The sequence below is a fragment of the Vulpes lagopus genome, chromosome 20 (assembly GCF_018345385.1).
Source record: "Vulpes lagopus strain Blue_001 chromosome 20, ASM1834538v1, whole genome shotgun sequence".
Classification (NCBI taxonomy): domain Eukaryota; kingdom Metazoa; phylum Chordata; class Mammalia; order Carnivora; family Canidae; genus Vulpes; species Vulpes lagopus.
The window spans coordinates 28,392,604-28,413,984 of NC_054843.1; the positions used below are offsets into that span (position 1 = coordinate 28,392,604).

At 33.5% G+C, this 21,381-nt stretch overlaps 1 protein-coding gene across 1 annotated transcript in view; it reads left to right on the forward strand.

Moving 5' to 3' along the window:
* Positions 1-21,381, forward strand: part of ROBO2 (roundabout guidance receptor 2) — a 1,676,347-nt gene that overhangs the window by 23,477 nt on the left and 1,631,489 nt on the right. Inside the window, exon 2 of the mRNA XM_041734856.1 lies at positions 734-855. Within this exon, the coding sequence (XP_041590790.1) occupies positions 747-855 (109 nt within the window). The 5' untranslated portion in view covers positions 734-746. The remainder of the gene's footprint in view (positions 1-733; positions 856-21,381) is intronic.

A 21,381-nucleotide genomic window follows, 5' to 3' on the forward strand; every position in this document is an offset into this window, starting at 1 on the left:
ATTATATTAATAAATAACACCTATTTGGTGGACATTTAAGCATTTTAATTTTTCATTATTAACAACAGTGTCAAAGCAAACATTCAAGAATATTTTATTATAAAAAAAAGATATTATATTTCATCTCTGTATGATAGTTCCTATGGTTTATATACATATATCTGAAATTGGAATTGCAAATGTTTTGTGATTTCCATATATTCTCCATTTTAAGTATACAAGACTAGTTTTGTGTACATGATAAATCCATGTAGTTAAAGGTACCTATATAAGTAGAATACTATCAAATTAAAAATATATTTTATGAGATACTTAGGCTAAACTTACATAAATGTGTTGAAAATTCATTTTTGTATGTGTGCATGAGATGACATGTATCAATTTACCTCAACAAGTTATAACTAGTGTCCCATATAATTTTTTGCCTGACTGATTTTCAGATGTTTTGGTAATGTTTTTAAAATATTCACAGGTTTAATGGCCTATTTTGCAGACTGCTATTGAAAAATATCATTCAGATGAATGTTTAGAATATGAGGTTAAAGATGAGTGAGTTTTCATATTAATCATCATTGTTAGAATCCCAAAGAGAGATATGATTTTCAAATATATCTCCTTGTAAACAGGGTACTTTTAAAATACACATTGTATATTAGATAGGGGATTTGAATGGTGTTACATTTTAAGGTTGTAATTTACTATACTCTTCATGCCTACCCCACTAATTATGCAGAGTTTAAAATGCAATGACCAGAAGACAAGGAAGTGTTACTAGAAGAATGTGGACATGGACTCCGGAACTGCTAATGGTGACTGTGATCCTCTGGGGTCAGCAAGGAAATGGACAAGGCCAAGGTAGGTGCAAGCATGTTTTAATATTTTGAGAGGTAGATATGAGTTTCACTTTACCTTGAAGTTATATGGATCTTTAGTTTGATGTTTTAGGCCGTTTCAGTCTTTCTCCAAGGGTTTTGTTGAAGTGTATTATACTTTCAAATTAGTAAAGGTGAGCTAGAACTAGATGTGAATTGATGTATCAAATTTGAAGTCATTGCTCCAAAACTGGCTTTACTCTCTTGCAGTAGATGCTAGACACAGGTATGTTTGTATGTACCTGTGTAATTTTATAAGAACATATTACTTGAAGGTTTTATGTTTTTGAAGAAAAGCTTCTGGATCTCTGTTTCATTTCTTGAGTGGTTTTTATTTTAATTTTTTAAATTTCAAGAACATAGTCTCCAAAAGGTACAACGTTCTTCAGAAATTAAGTGAAAAGTTTGATATTTCTCATTACTCTGCCACGTGTATTTGGAGGAAATTAAAGGTAGAGCTGTGGTGTCCTGAAATGTCTGTCATTTGCAGAGTAGGAAAGGACCATAGATTTTGTAATAAGGTTTTTCTGTGTACTGATTTGATCAATAGCTGTATGGAGTGGTTTAAGCCAAAGCTAGTACCTTTGAAATGTGTTTTGTGAAGTGTTGTGTTATTTTTGGAGGTGTGTTGCCTATTTAGATACAAATTGCTATTTAATGTTTTGTATGAAAAAAGTGCTGACCCTCATGGCATTTATTTTTCTTGGAGGAGAATCTATTTTGACATTGCTTCTGCTTTTGTCAATACTTGAAAACTATGAGCAGGAAGGTATACAAGCAGGTACATTACTCTAGATGGAACTGAGAGTGTATAGTGGTGTTATATAATTGTGATAGAGTTGTTGAGCTTTTGCTAGTTCTTCAGTTTCTAAAATATCCGATAAATATTGTGTATATTAAAGTAAGTTTAGTAACTTTTGAAAAGATGGTTCAAAAAGAACACTGTTTGCTCACCATATGTAATTTTGTTTAGTGAATTTTTGAAGTGAAACAGGATGACTTTTTCAAAAATAAAAATCTGTGTATCTTTGTGTGATAATAGGTATATATATGCATATATGCAGATAACAAATTTTAATGATGAAATAGGCTTTGATTTTTAAAGTTTTTCTTTCATGCCATTAAGAATTTATATTAGCATATAGTTGAATTCTCATTGCATTTTTCTTTTTTGATAAAAGTAACGAAAGGAAATCATATTTAATACACATAGTATTTTTTTTCATCAAAAATCTAAAACAAGAATCTGTAGGCAGCAGCTACATCACATTTCTGTTGGCTAAAAGAGTTGTTTATTCCTCTGGCAATGTGTCAGATCACTAAAATGCAGCAGGACAACTGTTTTTCTGCAATAGTGATCCAACAGTACATTTAGTATTACACAAGATTGCCAAAACCCTTTCTGAGGCCATCATTTCCAGGGATTATGGCTTTTTTCTTAATGAGTAATAGTTTGTTGAATATTTAAAATCTTAGAGGAAAAATAAATATCATTTCTTTTATTTGTTCACACCCTTTATTCTTTCTTCAATATTGATTGCTTGGGCATTCTTTTCTTTGATAGTGACCAACATTTGTAAAGAACAGTTCCTGAAATCAATTCCATGCTTAGCTATAGTGAAGCCTATCATGGTAAATGCAAGTTAAGTAATTCAATTTCTTTTTAAAAGAATAAATTAAAATAGACAGTGATTCAAGGAACAAAACAACTTAATAGAAAGCATAATGGAATGCTTTAATTTTATGATTAAGGGAATTTTTGCTTCCTTTAGGTAGCTAGGTTGAATTAAGCAGGTTTCATAGGCGTGATAAGCAAATCTAATAATTTCAAATGCAACCCAAACAGCATATTATCATTTAGATCAATAAGCCTCATTAAATATTAATTTTTTCACCTTTAACATGCAATTAAGCAGAATTTAAAGATAAACGTTTTAAAATGAAAACTTTATGTTACTGGATATCTTTTTAAATAAAAATTTCATGGTACCTTACTATTTGTAAGAAAATAATACCTTAAAATATATAAATGAAATTTTTTCTACATTGTTTATAGCTTTGTCTTAAACTTTGATTGTTGGGACTTCTAAAGCCCAGAGTTGTGATTATGTATCAGTGAGGTATGACTCTTATAGCAAATATGCATGCAAAAAGTAAAAAAGTTGTTTTTACCTAAAGTTACATTCTTTAAAGATGATAGCAAAGCTAAATTGTATTTTCTATATAAGCTCTCCACATGTATCAGTAGGTTATATGCTAATTATTTGTAAGTCGTTGGGAAATCAGAATGTTCTTTCCCATAAAAAACATGTTAGAAATAGTAATCAGGTTATGGGGACAGAAGGCAAAAGTCTGCATGTTCTAGAATGTACATAAAGCATCATATTAGGTATTAATTCAACTGTGTACAGCTGCCACTTACAGCAACATGTTATAGAAAATGCATTCTGAATTCTAAATAAGAATGTTGGCTGATGAGCTCTCTAGGGGCAACACGGTCAAATAAGAAGAAAGGAATGGACAGTCAGCTGCAAACAGGTAGATGTCCCTTGTCAATTTTTTATATCATTCAAGAGGAGCATCTGCTTGAGTAGTCTTTTCCTCTGACTTCTGACTTATGGAATAATAGATACAAATCCTTACAGTAGCATTTCCCGACTTGGACGCTGCCCATTTCTATGCTTCCTTAGGTCTTTGCACATTAGAAACTGCTAAGTAAATGAAAGTAAATCCAATCCTTTTAAAAAATACAGCTAATTATTAAGATAAAGTGGAATAGATTTGATTTAAAAATATATTTACTATGCAAATAAAACAAATAACACGATTGTTCAGATTTATTTTCTCTTTTAAAAGAACTATCAGATATTAATTGAAGAAATTGGATATGGGGTATATGGGAGCTTTCTGTACTATCTTTATAAGTTTTCTGTAAATCTAAAACTGTTTTAAAATAAAATATTTATTACAAATTAAAAGAAAAAAGAGCTATCACAGGTAGTGGATGATATACACATTTCCAAATACTATACATTGACTTTAGGGATAATCTAGAGAAAACTGTACTGACATCTAACATGTGTAGTTGTAATTTGTAGCACAACAGTTGAAGCCATGTGAATGCTGACTGACAAGAAGGACTGTCCAGAGGCATTGCAGACCCCAGATGATTTGCAGGATGCTAGGAGGTGTAGGCAATAGTTACTATGTTACTGGGAAATTACTTCCAAACTTTGAATTAGTGCTATTTTCCTGATTTTGCGACTAATATAGGGTTTAAATATAGTAAAATTTTCAATATGTTATCGTGACTACACAGAGGATTTTAATCAGTTTGGTTCCCATTATTATTTACATGATGAAATTCCAACCCTGATGCTAGATGTAAGAAATTTTGAAATTTCAAAGAAGCCAGTGGAGATCATGAGCAAACTTAAATTTTGAGGATAAATCAAATTATGCTTATTTTCATGACCAGATTTTGGGTTAGATATTAAGCATTCAAAAAATAAAATCTGATAATATTCAGCAGTTACAATCTTCAGTTTCACGATCTCCATTGTAAAAAGATGTCTTGGTGAAGGGACCAAAAATTTGAAAAGTAAATCATTTGATTATCCTATTTTGCAAGCTGTTAAACTATATTATCTTGGAATCATATTTAATTATACTAAGCCGATCACCTGTATTTTGTGCCTGTCACACAACTAACTAACTTTCTTTCTTTCTTTCTTTCTTTCTTTCTTTCTTTCTTTCTTTCTTTCTTTCTTCTTTCTCTTTCTTTCTTTCTTTCTTTCTTTCTTTCTCTTTCTTTCTTCTTTCTTTCTTTCTTTTTCTTTCTTTTTTCTTTTCTAGAAAGCTAGGAAAAAAGTTTTTAAGGGATGATTGGGTAGATGGATGGGTAGGTGGGAAGATAGATAAATAATTCTCTCTCCATCTCTTTCTCTTTCCTTTGAAATATTTTCCAGTGTGTGCCAAAAGTATTATTTTTTCCTTCATTTTTTTGTTTCATCAAGAAATTTAAATGATTGTGTCATTCTGTCAGTAAATGAAGCATATCCAATTGTGAGCAAAGATTTATAGCTACAGCTTTTCAATTTGAATTTCTCAGATCATGTGATCTATGACTTTTAATATCCTAGAATCATAATTAGTAACAAATGTCAGCTCAAAGGAACTTAATTCTACCCCAAGTTGTTATTTTTCCAGGTTGCTTGGGTAAATTGTTTTCATCTTATAATTGAATATTGTTTTAAGAGAGGTGAGCTCAAACATTTGGCAATCAATATTGAATGATGATTATTTGTGTATCTCAGGAGACTTGACCTTAAAATATCATCAAGCTAAGTAGTAGTGAAATTGAACTCTGCTATCTAATAGAAGTCTTAATGCTTCCGGCATTCCTTATCAAATGTAAAGAATTTTCCTTTGTGCTAGTTAACAATATATATGTGTATAAGTTGGTCTGCAGCAGAATTATTTATGTCCAGTTCTAGTTTTTGTTTTAAACTTCTAAAATATAAATGCAAATATCCAATATTTAAAACTTCCATAAATATCCATCCCAACATTTAAGTTCTAACAAAAATTTCTAAGAGCTTCTTAAACAACAACAAAAAACCAGCAATTCTTAGACATTATATGCAATACACCATTTCCATAGCTTAAAAAATTCATGTTACAGTTTAAGAACATAGCGGATTTACTTTAAAGAGAATAACATTTATTGAGATCTTGCCCTCAAAATTTGAATTTTTGAGAAAACTATCCGGGCACTTCAAATTCTTTTCAGACATCTGAAGATTATATTCCTAAAAGAAATCAGCACACATTCTTTTACGCAATCTGCATGGAAGCCCATGAAGTAAGGGAGGTGATATCGTAAATATCTAACTATAAAGACTTGCTTTAGAATGCTCTCTTAAAAACATATTTTTTTTTCCTCAGAAAGGGACTTCTTTTCACAACTTAGATTAGCGATTAAATGGTTTGAAATGAAATTACTGCATTTTGTTCTAGTGTTTTAAGCTACCTTCCTGATCATCAAAAGCCATTGCCATAGAAAAAAAGGCTAGTTGTAGAATATTCCATTTTTATAGGGGAAGAACATTGTAATTGATACCACTTGCTACTGAAATTATATAGTATCACCTAATCTTGGGTAGCATTCATTCACAGTATTTTAAAAAGTACTCTTAATTATGCAGCATAATAAAATATGTGCTTTATTTCCCATTTATTTTGTTTTTTAAGGAAAATCTCAATAAAAAATTGAATTTATTTAGGAAAAAATATTTTAAACATTGTTCCAAGTGCTCTTAGTTTTTTTTTTTAAATTGAGCTTTAATGTTATGTTTTTACATATTTGGAGACTGTTTGGAGCTTGGTTTAGAATTATAATTTCATTTGAAGATTTTTGTTGTGTTTAGAATTTGTTATGGAATTTGATTTCAAGAATATATATTTATTAGACATTATCTTCTATGGGAAACGCTAGCTTCATCTCTCCCCAGCCATGCATGCAATATAAATATGTGTGTATGCATGTAATTTAATATGTATATACACTAAGTAATATACATATAATTAATATATATAATATAAATTATAATACATATATTTAAAACTTAGAATAAAGAGACCATAATAGCTGAAGAGATAGAAAAAGATATAGAAGTGGTATAAGTAGGGAGGAAAAAAGAGAAATGATAGGAGCAGGAATGAGAAATACATAAACTACAGTATTCTGACACATGCTAATAACAAAAAATATATAATATAAATTAAAAAATCAATCTGTGAAATTTTTAGTAAGACTTTATGTACCAAAACACAGAAATAAAGTGGAGAGTGGCTGAGGAAGCTTGTTCCTTCTCCAAGCAGGGACTTAGCCTACTCCACCAATCTTGTAGTCAGCCTTATAGCCATCTCATGGTATGAAGTGTTAACATTGTGCTTTTAATGCAACTTAAGTTTTTTGTGCACAAACTAAAGGACAAACAAATGAAAGAGCCTAGACACTGGAGTCAAGAAATTCAGAATAGTCACATGGATGAGACTGTATGTATGTCCTTGTCTTTTGTAAGAATTACTGCTTACTCTTAATTCTTTCGTTTCTTTCTACTTCTTTTTTTTCTTCTTTTGTTTATTTTATTATATGTATATATATATTTTTTATTTTATTTTATTATTTTATTTTTTATCGGAGTTCAGTTTGCCAACATATAGCATAACACCCAGTGCTCATCCCATCAAGTGCCCCCCTCAGTGCCCGTCACCCAGTCACCGCCACCCCCTGCCACCTCCCTTTTCACCACCGCTACTTCTTCAACCTATAATGCTATACATACCTCAGCATAAAGACACACTTGAGAATCACATCTCTGTCACTTATTATGTTTCCTTTAAAAAGCTCATGAATTACACATGATTTTTTAAGTTGCCAACTTAGATTTCAAGAGACTTAAAAACATTAATCTGGCACCTTTCCATTATGAAGGCTGTACACAGTGTTCACAAGCTCGATCTTGTCTTTAAGGGACATGTGCCTTATCCAGCAACTTTCTTCCTCAAATCAACAAAATCTTGTCTAAAGACTTTCTCTCAAAGATTAAGAAGCACAGAGACTTCTATTTGGTCATGTCACATGGTGATCTATTTATCATCTCTAGCTTTATCAAATCATAAAGTATTTTTGATTTTTTTAGTTAATCATGTGTGAAATAATAATTGGGCTACAATGTATATTATGCTTTGTTCTTATTTTTTTAAACTTATTTTTCCTGTGATAACTTCTGATGCTCCTTTGTTAGCTCTTCCTTTCTCTTTTATCTTCAGCTGGCTATCTTCTTTTTATCCCTTAACTCAGATATCTCCTGCTAGGTCTTTGCCCAGATTCATTCCACATTATTATTTTGATGTTGCTTTCTGTAATTTTCAAAGATCCTCATACACAACCCCATCAATATTTCTTAGAATGCACTGTAATTTTTCATTTCTGTGTTTCCCTTATTTCTAAGCTCCTTGATTCTCAGACTATATATCCATTTACTCAACAAAAGTTTATGAAGTGTTTACCTTGAGTCAGGAACTACTCTGGATGCTAGTGATAAAGTAGCTAAGAAAACTGACAGTCTTGCCATCATGGAGCTTGCATTTTAATTGAATGAGACAGATGACAGACAATGAGCCATAAATATGTAAAATATGGTAGGGTTGATGGTGAAAAATAATGCTGTAATGGGGAATAGAGGAAAGGTGGCAATTAAAAGCCCAAGGTAGTTAGTGAGGGCCTGAGCCACACAGAGACTTGGGGCAAGAACATTCCTTGCAAAGGAACAGTTAGTGTTTAAGTCTTGAGCAAGATCATGTCTAGTGTTTTGTGGGAACAGCAAAGAAACTAATGTGACTGGAACAAAACACATGTGGCTGGGGAGCAGTAGAAGATCTGAGAGATAATAGAATAAAGAGAAGGGATAGACAATGTAGAGTTTTAGTTGCCATTCTAATGACTTTAGCTTTTGTTTGGAGTGAAGTGGGAAGCTTTTGAAGGGATTTTGTGATTTCTTTCTGGTAATTCATTTTGAGTTTTCAGATTATGCAATGGTGACTACTTAGGACTCAATAATTTTGCTTTATTACTCTTGCAGTCAACTACAAACTAGTATATTAAAGCAATGTTAAATTCTAATTTAAATTGATTAAGACAAGCTTTTATCTCTTTCTGTTTTCCATTACTAAATATCTTATCTTTAATTAATTTGAAAGCTTTCTAGAATAGTGAGCCAATGAAAATTTAGCATAATGTATAACTTATTCTTCATTAGATTTAGGTACTTAATTGAAGATGCTAATTAGAAAAGGCATTTGTTCTGTTGGAAAATGTTGATAAAACTGCTTTTGAATTACAATCACATAAATTGATACCATATTAAGCTGTGTTTTTAGAACCTAAATGTAGACAGCGGTAATAAGTTAATAGCTCTAGGTAGATATCTTTCATCTCTATGGACAAGGCTACTTGAAAGTGGAAAACTGGCTTCAAATCTGGGAACAAGGAATAATCAGAATTGCATTTTGTTGTTGTTGTTGTTATTGTTTATTTGTTTTTTGGTGGAATTGTCTTCCTGGTAAGGTATGTCTATTTCTACCAAACAAACATTGACTGTATTCTATCTTACTTTATGTCTTTTTTGCCAAAATAGTGTGTTTTCTTTTTGAGGAAATTAAGCTCTTTCAATATAATGCAGAAATTCTGAGGACACCGAATAATGTAAGTTTTAAGATGAGTAGAAAGCCAGAAGAGAGATAAGAAGGGAGAAAAATACAGAGAGAGAAGAGAAATAGTACATCAAAAATTAATCAGAAGGATTGGCATATACATAGTAGTCCACAAGACAATTAGAATAAAGTACCTACTATATGCCAGATGCTGGGAATATAGCAATGAAAGCAGAGACCCAAGTGGTTATAATGTAGAGAAAGAGACAGAGGAAGAAGGCACCCAAATCCATAATCAAATCAATGCTACAAAGGGCTAGGAAGTATACTACTATGAAGAATATTAAATGTGATAGTATAGTTGAGTATAACTGGCATGTGGAGAGTCAGTGATCCTACTATGGGGAGGTCAGAGAATTTTCTTTGAGGGGCTGATGTTTCAATTAAGATTGGAATGAAAAGATAAAGTCAGGTGCTTCGAAGATCCTAGGTGTTCTGATCAGACGGAACAGCAAATATAAAGGCTCTGAAATAGAAATCAGCTTGATATTTTTGGGGAGTGCAGGCCAATTTGTCCGGAATAAAGAAGGGCGTGGAAGAGACATGAGATCGGGGACTGTAAGAAACCAGATTCGTTAGGATTTTGCAGTCAGTATTTAGATAGAAAACAAATCAATTGAAAGATTTAAGAAAAGTATGTGATATGATTAGATTTACTCTTACACAGTTCATTCTGCCTGCAGTATGAGGCCATACTACTGGTGAGGGATACAGTGGTTGGGGAAGAGGGATGGTTCAGTTGACTCTTTCACTTGTTAAGAGGAAGGATGATGGTGGTTGGGATTGTGATTATAGTGATAAAGCTGTAAAATTGTTTGAAATTACAAGTTGCTTGGAAAATAGACCTGATGGGATTTACTGATCAAGAATCAGATCAAGTGTTTGGATTTAGGAACATGGTTATAGTCTTTTATTGAAGGGGAAGGTGTGATGACATAGGGTAGATTCTAAGTGTCAGAAGTGTAGGTAAATACATATGTGTTATTGACTTTACTTTCTCCCCCTGTATTAAACTGAGATGCCTATTAGAATTCAAGTGAATATATCAAGGCAACAAGAAGATGACTTGGCTAGAGATGTGAGTATGAAAATCATAGGCCCATAGTTCATGTTTAAAGTCATGTATCTAAGTCAGACATTGATAAACAACAGCCCATGAAACAAATCTGTTTTACTGCCTGATTTTGCATGAGCATAAATATTTTTTACATTTTTAAGTGTAAAATATAAAATATACAAAAGATTGTCTTCTGACAAGGACAGTTGCCCAAATTTTCCTCTTAGCCCACAAAGCCTACATTTTTACTCTCTTGTTTTTTATAAAACATTTCACTGATCCTTGGTCTAGATGGAACTGTAGGAACAGAGGATTGATAAGCCTGAGGACATAATTGTGGAAATTAAAATTATGCCAACTACAGTGCACAGAGTAAAAAATTTAAGACTGGGTGTAATAGATGGTAAGACTCTAAAACAATAATTTCATTATCAGCATGATAAGTGAAAATTTTGTGACAAAAAAATTTCATCAGACCATTTATTTTATCATATGGGAGGTGTTCTGTTTGAAGAACTGAGAGAAGGCTAATACTATTTGATCAAAGAAAGCAAATGGGAGGATGAGATTAGATCTGTCTGGAGATTTAGGGCAGGGCCAGATACTTCAGTCTGTTTAAAGTAATCTTTACAGAAAGGAAGTCATTAAAGCATTCTGAAGAGGGAAGAGCAAATCATAGATATGCTGGCTTATCTCTGGCTATATTCATAGCGTGAATGAAAGGAAGCCAACATGGATGAAGAATTAACATTGTCATTGGTATTAGTGAAGTGAAGATCCCAGGTAACCTTGGCAAAGTCAGGTTTGTATAAAATCCTTATTGGAATGGGCTTAAACTGTGAATGGGATAAAGACCCATGTGTCATGTTTAGTGAAATTTATTAATCCTCTCATCTTGTAAAATATGTAAGAGGCCAAAATAAAGAACTTCTGTTTTTTTTTGTTTTGTTTTGTTTTCTAATCCAGTTTTGTGAGTTCAACTCCTGAAGATTTTGATTTAATAAGTGTAGAGTAGGGCCAGAAGTTTTCTTTAAAAACTCTCCTAATTAATAGAATGCTAATCATGACTCTAAGGATACTGAATACTTTTCTGACACTTTGTTTTTTTACACCTTCATTATTTATGCACATCCAGGAGATTTTACCCTAGCCCTTTGCAAATCCATAAATCAATGCAGCTAAAATGTGTCCTATCTACAGTTTCCATAGTTCTTCACATGGAGTATGGCTTTCCCTACTTGGAGCTTCCCTGTAGCGCCCACATTTTATGATAATTACCATACTGATCTCTCACCTTCACTAGCAGGTGACCTTTCTATGAATCCTGAAATTTCTTACTGTTCTTCTGAGATGTAATAAAAAATATTTATTCTCAAATAATTAAGCAAGTTCTTCTATTTTGAATTATTTTGAATAATTAAGCAAGTTCTTTTATTTTGCTTCTATAATTAAGCATGTCTTCTAATTTGAATCTCCTTTGTATTCACTATACTATTTAGCTACTAAATTATTTCATGAAGATAGATTTTAACTGTTTACAGTCACCTTCAAATCAACTCTTACGAGTGAAGATTAATGTGTAGCAAACATCTATAAGGATATTTATTTCCATATAGTATTTATAGCCTTTATTGTTTTTAAGGTGACTAATGTTTAGTTTGAGTAATTGACCTTGACGATTGAGATGAAGGATAACTTATAGAAAGATAATCTTTTTCAATTTTTATATTTAAAATGCCACTTATCAAATGAAAAAGCCAAGTGTTCTATTTTTGTTTCTACTTGCCTTACTGAATTGATTTCAAGTCACATTTTTCAGTATGAGCGTGTTCACTTATTTTTGCTGGAATAATAACACTATCTTTTTTTCTTAATGCCTATGCACCACTCTCCATTTCTGCCCATTCCTTAATTCTCTTTATTTGGTATATTTGTATATACTTTGGAGGTTCCTCTGTTTTGGGTTTTGTTGGTTTATAATAATTGCTACTTTTTTTTAGATGTAAATAGATATTTGTTTCCATTTTGTTTGTAAATTTGTCTTAGAAGTGTTTTGTATGTGCCTTTTACCCATAACTTTTCAGAGGTCCCTTCTGAGGGTACAGATTTAACATGTCACCTGATAGAAAGCTTCAAAGACATGATGCCTGCTGACTTTTGCTTTGACATAGACTGAAATGTTCACTCAACATGGACTGGTGGAAAGTTTTTCTTTTCTTCCCTTAAATATCACATCACCTTAAAAAAAAAAAAAAAAAAAAAAAAAAAAAAAAAAAAAAAAACAAATAGAAACAGGGCAGCTTGGTGGTTTAGCGCCGCCTTCAGCCTCGGGTGTGATCCTGGAGACCTAGGATCGAGTCCCCACATCAGGCTTCCTGCATGTAGCCTGCTGTGTCTCTGCCTCTCTCTCTCTCTCTGTGTCTCTCATGAATAAATAAATAAAATCTTAAAAAAAAAAACCCTAACAAATAGAAAAGAAGATTTAGTTTTGGTATCCTTGCTAGAAGTGGTCCCTTTCTCAACAAAACAGGTCTTGTCATTTAACTGCTTGTCAGTGTTGAACACACAGGGTGCTATAAAAGCACAGGCTCATCAGGGAAATACAAATCAAAACCACAATGAGATACCACCTCACACCAGTGAGAATGGGGAAAATTAACAAGGCAGGAAACCACAAATGTTGGAGAGGATGCGGAGAAAGGGGAACCCTCTTACACTGTTGGTGGGAATGTGAACTGGTGCAGCCACTCTGGAAAACTGTGTGGAGGGTCCTCAAAGAGTTAAAAATAGACCTGCCCTACGACCCAGCAATTACACTGTTGGGGATTTACCCCAAAGATACAGATGCAATGAAACGTCGGGACACCTGCACCCCGATGTTTCTAGCAGCAATGTCCACAATAGCCAAACTGTGGAAGGAGCCTCGATGTCCATCGAAAGATGAATGGATAAAGAAGATGTGGTCTATGTATACAATGGAATATTACTCAGCCATTAGAAACGACAAATACCCACCATTTGCTTCAACGTGAATGGAACTGGAGGGTATTATGCTGAGTGAAGTAAGTCAATTGGAGAAGGACAAACAGTGTATGTTCTCATTCATTTGGGGAATATAAATAATAGTGAAAGGGAATATAAGGGAAGGGAGAAGAAGTGTGTGGGAAATATCAGAAAGGGAGACAGAACATAGACTCCTAACTCTGGGAAATGAACTAGGGGTGGTGGAAAGGGAGGAGGGCAGGGGGTGGGGGTGAATGGGTGACGGGCACTGAGGGGGGCACTTAACGGGATGAGCACTGGGTGTTATTCTGTAAGTTGGCAAATTGAACACCAATAAAAAATAAATTATATATATATATATAAGCACAGGCTCACAGGACTGGAAGAGATCCTGTGACAAACCACTAGAAAAAATAGATTCTGTTTTTCTTCACATTCTACAGCTAACTCTTCTTTTTTTTTTTTTTTTAAGATTTTCTTTATTCATAAGAGACACAGAGACATAGGCAGAGGGAGAAGCAGGCTCCCTGTAGGGAATCTGATGCAGGACTCAGTCCCAGGACCCTGGGATCACTACCTGAGCCAAAGGCAGATGCTCAACCACTGAGCCACCGAGGTGTCCAAAGAGCTAACTCTTCTGAAAGCTCTTTCAATTCATTATAAATTACAGTTGTTATAGTTGTTATTAAAGTTGAACTTTCATTCATTTGTGATCTGAACTTTCTGTATGATGTGTTCTCATGTTTAATCATTCTCACATGCTTAATCACTTGTAAATAGATGTAAACAAATTACTTGTCCTTGAGAAAGTTTCAGAGTGCAGGTGTATTAGGTGCCATCTAGGATCTATGTCAGTGACTTTATCCATATATATTATATGGATATATATTATATATATTTTATGGATTTATATATTGTATATGGATATATATAAAATATATTATATATATGGAACAAAAAATATATTTTGTGTGTGTGTGATCCAATTTCATAAAAAAAAAATTGTTAAGAAAATTAAGGGGCACTTGGGTGGCTCAGTCAGTACAGTGTCTGCCTTTGGCTTAGGTCATGATCCCAGGATCCTGGGACTGAGCCCTGCATTGGGCTCCTTGCTCAGCAGGGAGTCTATTTCTCCCTCTCTCTCTGCCCCTCCCCCTGCTTATGCTCTCTCTCTCTCTCTCTCTCATTCTGCTCTCTCAAATAAAATCTTAAAAAAGAAGATTTTTATTAAAGGGACACATGATGAAATGAGTACTGGGTGTTATACTATCTGTTGGCAAATTGAATATAAATAAACTTTTTAAAAAAGATTGTTAAAATTGATACAGAATATTTAAATCATAGTGTTCCTGTGTTTTAAGGGTTCCCCCCAAATTTAAATTTTTATCCTAAAATTGATAGTTCCCTTTGTAAAACTAGACACTCATTTATGCAAAGGAAGGAAAAAATAAAACAAATTCAAGAAACAATTAGAGGTCTGTTTCCTCTTGCAGCAATCCAGTGTTTTTTCTTTTCTCTTTACTCTCTCCACATACCCAGATATCAACATTTGGAAATTTTATTTTAGAACACATATAAGGAGAATACAGTTTAGCCATGCTGAAGAACTGAAGTATTACATGCACAATGATATATCTATCTTAATCAGTTAATGCAAGTAAAGGAAAAGATGCAAATAGAATATAAAATGTATTTCTGGGTAGGCTAAGAGCACATTAGTGGTACATCTTATTGAGAGACACACCATATTTAAGAGAAGAAAAATATGTATTTCTCAATTCTTAAATGTTTGGAAAGGAGTAGTCCTTTTTTAGTGTGTGTGTAAGATATGCAAAGTTTTTGTTAGGATTCACAACCTTTTCCTGTAAAAGATTAGGCAGTAAATATTTTAGGCTTGGCTGGCCATATTTATTCTCTCTCTCATCCTCCTCCTTAAAACTCTTCATAATTGTAAAAACTATTCTTGGCTATCAAGTGTACAAAAGAAGCCATGGACCAAATTTAATCTGCAGACTAAAGTAGTTGGTGGACCCCTCTACATCATAGTTGGTAGACCTCTCTATATCATCAGATTTTTTTTTCTAAAATGAAATATATTGGAAATCAATGATGCCTCTAGCAGTTGAAATTAACCTTGTATTTGAGCTTTAGAATGCAGTTGAATGCCATGAAAGCAAATGCTCTGCTTTTAAAACAAGTACACACTATTTATTACTGGTATTAGAAATACACAGAAACTACTTATTTAAAGGGCTTAAAGTTTTAATGCAATTACTTGGATAGGAGTAGGAAGAAACAATTTCACTTTCCATTTGAATTTTTATGCAATGAAAAATCCAAATCCTATTTTTCCCCCAAATAATTGCTGTATCTCTTTATGCACATTTTGTACTTTTGTTTCTGTTTTTTTTTTCTTTTTTCTCAGTAACTCTAAGGGTCTGGTCTAAGTTCATTTTGCTTTTTCAAGTGAAGTAAAATGAGAAATTTAGCAATACTTCCATTAAGCTGAAGTGTAAGATAATATGAAAAAGAGAAAAAAAGCACAATAAATTGACCTTTTGGTAACTGCAAAGGACAGCAGATCAAACAAAGACTAGACTTTAATGTTTTATATTTTCAGCTCTGACACAAAAATTCCACAATACGCTAAAAATACGTTTTAATCCTAAATTGCAATTCCTCACAAATACTGTCATAACATAGGGTTTGGTGGAGAAAGTGGTTGATATATCTATCCTTCAACTTGTTTCTCTTTGTTTGAAACTATATTTAAATCAATCAAGCAGATTCTTTTTTTTTTGTATATGTTTTTATTGGAGTTCGATTTGCCAACATATAGCGTAATACCCAGTGGTCATCCCGTCAAGTGCCCCCTCAGTGCCCATCACCCAGTCACCCCATGCCCCCACCCACCTCCCTTTCCACTACCCAATCAGATTCTGATGTTGGAGGTGAAAGTATTTCTACAACAATCATTAGAATAAATTTCTCTGGATGTTTAATCTTACTCTGTTTTACAGCATAAATTGTGAAATAATACTGTTGAATGAAGAAGAATCTGGAAAACCAGTATAAGCACAATTGTCAGGCACCTTCCCAACTTGTGTCTTTTTCCTTTACGTGAAAACCCTTCTCTGCCTTGCTTGATTTAATATATTTAAGCAGTTTCAGGTTTATGGGGAAAAAATTAAGTGAAAAGTGTGAAGTATTTGGCTATTCTTCACCCTACCCTAATTTCTCTTATTTTTAATTTTTTTATTAGTGTGGTACATCTGTTAAAATTGATGAGCCAATATTTACACATTACTAGTAACTAAAGTCCATAGTTTATACTAGGGATCACTCTTCATGTTTTAAATTCTGTAGGCTGGACTAATGTATGATGACATGTATTTACCATTATGGTATTATACAGAATAAATTTCCTTGCCTTCCCTTGGCCCCCAGTCTCTCCATGCCAACCACTGATAATCTTAATATCTCTATAGTGTTGTCTTTTCCAAAATGTCATATAGTTGAAATTATGTAGTATGTAGCTTTTCTAGATTAGCTTCTTTCATTTAGTAATATGCATTTAACTATTTTTGTGTGTCTGTTTATGGATTGATGGCTCATTTCTTTTTATTTTTTTCTTTTTCTTTTAAAAAATATTTTATTTATTTATTCATGAGAGACACAGAGAGAGAGGCAGAGACACAGGCAGAGGGAGAAGCAGGCTCCCTGTGGGGAGCCCAATGCAGGATTTGATCCTAGGACTGCAGGATCACAACCTGAGCTGAAGGCAGACCCTCAACCACTGAGCCACCCATGCGTCCTGATAGCTCATTTCTTTTTAGTACTGAATAATACTTCATTGGATGTACTACTGTTTGTTTCTCCATTTGCCTATGAAGGACATCTTGGTTGCTTCCAAGTTTCGGCCATGATGAATAAAGCTGCTCTAAACATTTGTAGGCAGATTTTTGTGTAGATATATGTTTTCAACTCATTTGACTAAATACCAAGGAGTGTGATTACTGGATCATATGGTAAGAGCATGTTTAGTTTTGTAAGAAATGGCCAAACTGTCTTCTAAAGTGGCTGTACCATTTTGCCTTCCCACTGGCAATAAATGAGAATTCCTGTTGCTCCACAATTTTGTCAACACTTGGCATTGTCAGTGTTCTGGATTTTCGTCACTCTAGTAGGTATCTCATTGTTTTAATTTGAATTTCTTAATGACATATGATGGTGTCTCATTTATATAACAGTATTATCTTATTGTTTTAATTTGAATTTCCTGAAGATGTATGATGTTAGCATCTGTCCAATACATTTACTTGCCATCTCTTTACCTTTTTTTGGTGAGGTAGCTCCTCAGGCCTTTGCGTATTTTTTTTTTTTTTAAACTGGGTCAATGGTTGCATTTAAAGTTTGTCATATATTTTACATACCAGTTCTTTTTTTATTTGAAAATTATTTTTAAAAATTTATTTGAGTGTAATTGGCACACATTGTTGCATTAGTTTCAGGTGTAAAGCATAGTGATTTAATATTTCTGTATCCTATACTCTGCTCACACAGGTGTAGCTACCATCTTTTCACTGTACAATGCTTTTACAACATCATTGACTATATTCCTTACACTGTACCTTTTGTTTCCATGGTTTATTCATTGTATGCCTGGAAGCCTGTACTTCCCACTCCTCTTCAAACATTTTGCCCATTCTCTAGTCCCCTTCCCTATGGCAATTATTAGTTTGTTCTCTGTATTTATAAGTCTGATTCTAGTTTTGTTTGTTTTTTCATTTGTTTTGTTTTTATATTCCACATATTAATGAAATCATATGGTATTTGTCTTTTTCAGTCTGACATATTTCACTTAGGATACCTTCTAGGTCCATCCATATTGTTGTAAATGGCAAGATCTCATTCTTCTTTATGGCTGCATGATATTCTGTGAGTGTGTGTATATGTACCACATCATCTTTATCCATTCATCTGTTGATGGATACTTCCATATCTTGGATATTTAAATAATACTGCAATGAGCATAAGCTTGCATATATTAGTGTTTTTGTTTTTAAATTAAATTAGTGTTTAGTGTTTTTAAATTAGTGTTTTTGTTTTCTTTTGGTAAATACTTAATGGTGGAGGTATTCAATCATATAGAATTTCTATTTTCAATGTTTTGGGTATTGTCCATACTGCTTTCCACAGTGACTGCACCTATTTACATCCTTATGAACAGTGAATGTTAGAGTTCTTTTTCTCCACATTTTCATCAGCACTTATTTCTTTTTTTTTGAAAAAAAATTTTTTTTTTTTTAGATTTTATTTATTCATTCATGAGAGACACAGAGAGATAGAGGCAGAGACACAGGCAGAGAGAGAAGCAGGCTCCATGCAGGGAGCCTGACGTGGGACTTGATCCCAGGTCTCTAGGATCAAGCCCTGGGCTGAAGGTGGCGCTAAAGTGCACAGCCACCCGGGCTGCCCAACACTTATTATTTCTTATCTTTTTTATTTTAGCCATTCTGGCAGATGTAAGGTGATATTTCATTGTGATTTGGATTCACATTGCCCTGATGATTATCGATATTGAACATCTTTTCATGTGTTTGTTGGCCATCTGTATGTTTTTTTTTGGAAAAATTCCATTCAGGCCCACTGTCAATTTTTTAATCAGATTGGTTGTGGGGCTTTTTAAGTTCTTTTTTTTAAATATTATTTTTTCCTTTGGCATTGAGTTGTACAATATCATTTCTGTGTGTGTGTGCGTGTATATGCGTGTTTTGAGAGAGAGAAAGAGCGAACATGAGTAGGGGTGGGGGAAAGAGGGAGAGAGAGAGAACTGTAAGCAGGCTCCATGCCCAGCACAGAGTCTGATATGAGGCTCCATCCCAGAACCTTGAGATCATGACCTGAGCTGAAATCAAATTGTGGATACTTAATTGACTGAGTCCCTCAGGCATTCCCTTTTATCTGTGTTTTGAAAGGCTTTCTCTCTCTCTCTTTTTTTTTTTATTGACATACATCACTGAAAAAGTTTAAGGCATACAACACGATTTGGTTTACAAATATTGTGGAATGCTTATTGCTATAGGTTTAGCTATTTTCATTTCTTATGTATCTTTTGCATAGCAGAATCTTTATTTTAATAGTTTGTCATTTTTTTCTTTGAAAACCTTATTTTTAATTTTTTAAAAATTTTTAATAGGTTTTATTTATTTACATGAGTGAGAGAGGGAGCAGAAGCAGAGGGAAAGGCAGAGGGAGAGGAAGGCAGACTCCCCCTGTGCAGGGAGCCTGATGTGGGGCTTGATCCCAGGACCCCGAGGTCATGTCCTGAAGCAAAGGTAGATGCTTAACTGACTGAACCATGCAGGTGCCTCTCTTTGAAAAAATTCTAAGCCTAGAAATGTGGAAAGCTTTCTACCATTTAAGATCACTTAATATTCAGACAGATACAATGTAGTGTTCTTGAAGTAGTCATAGCTCTCTCACACACAAAAAATATGTAAAGAAAACAAAAACAAAGACTGTGATCCTATTTTTTTTTCAATTCAAGAAGAGATTACTAAATAATATAAGCAATACATATAAACATCATTTTTAATGAGATGACTTATGCCTTATGGTAGTTATCCAATCACCTTGATTCTCATCTACATTATTGTTATTAAATCAGTTGTAATTAGGCATAAATGAGAAACAGTCTGTAGTATTTTTTACTTGACCAGGTATATCTTTTAGCTTTTACAGTTCTCCTCTTGTGTTTCTCTAGTGGGATCCCTGTTATTGTTTACATGGGCTTGTTAACGTCAAACACTTTATTTTTTAGTTTTTTTAGAGAGGGAGAGTGAGGTGAGGGGGTGGGGGAGAGGGGCAGAAGGAGAAGAGAGAGAATCCCAAGCAGGCTGCACACCCTGCATGGAGTCTGACATAGGGCTGGCTCTCACGACCCTGAGAGCATGACCTGAGCCAAAATCAAGAGTTGGACCCTTAACCGACCGAGCCACCCAGGCACCCCAATGTTAAGTACTTTATGAATAAATTTATTTTCTTCATACACTTCCGCATCCTTCTCTATTCATGTAGTCAACATCAAGAAGAAATCATGTGTCATATGATTTGCTAGATTAAAGTAAAAGTTACTGAATTTATTTACTATATCTGAGCTTCTTTCTGTGGTCTTTGTTTGAATTGATACATGTAATATTTCTCTTCTTCAGGGCTCCTCAGCCCTTTGACATTCAATAATACTTGATATAACCAGGAAGGTGGGTACTTATCACATCCCTCTGGGGGGCCAGGCCAAAGGTGGGACATGGAAGAAGAGTGTGCCTGTATTTTCATCATGCAGGATATAGGGCAGAAATATAAGAATGGTGAGGCTGCCAATGTCTTCTCTTTGACCCCAAATCACCCAACCCTTTAGTTCCTACCACTTAAAGCACTTCACCAGGTTCATGATTCATTTTTATTTAAAATATATTAAGGACAAGGGAAAAATCTTTATTGTTCCCATTTTCTCCTCAGGCTTGTTTGAGTAGAGAAGTTCCCAAACTACTGTTAATGTATGTACTCTCTCCCCAGCCCAAACACAGTTTTCTAAGAAAAATAGATAAATTTAGGAAAATGTGTGTATTATATCTCTGCTTTAATTTTTATTATTTCCTGTGGATAGTAATGTTTCAAGAAATAATTTTTTTAAATTAATTTTTATTCAAGAAATAATTTTTAAAAAGGAATTTTATAATTTTGACTTGGTATTTTCCAAACATTTATGAGGAAAATAGCAGAGTTAATGTTCCAGGAAAAAAACTTGGCAGGTTTCTACACAATAATGTAGCTACATGCAAAATTTAAGTATAATGATATAAAGGAATTAAAAAAAAAAGAATCAGTGAAGGATCCTTTTTGTTTTATTGTTCAGGAGAGGCAGTAGGAAAGATAGAAAATTAAGAAAGCATAGAACAAGCTCCCAAGTTAGAGAAATGCTACTGGGTGTTGTCAGCAGAAGGAAATACTGGAGAAATACAACGAATTCACCCTTTTGCCCTCTCCCTATTTAGTTTTTTGCTTGTACAAACAGAAACAAATTCATTTTATGGTTTTGTCATTATGATTGTATAACTTAGCAGTAGCTATAGCAGACACTCAATATGTACAACAAAAGATTAGATG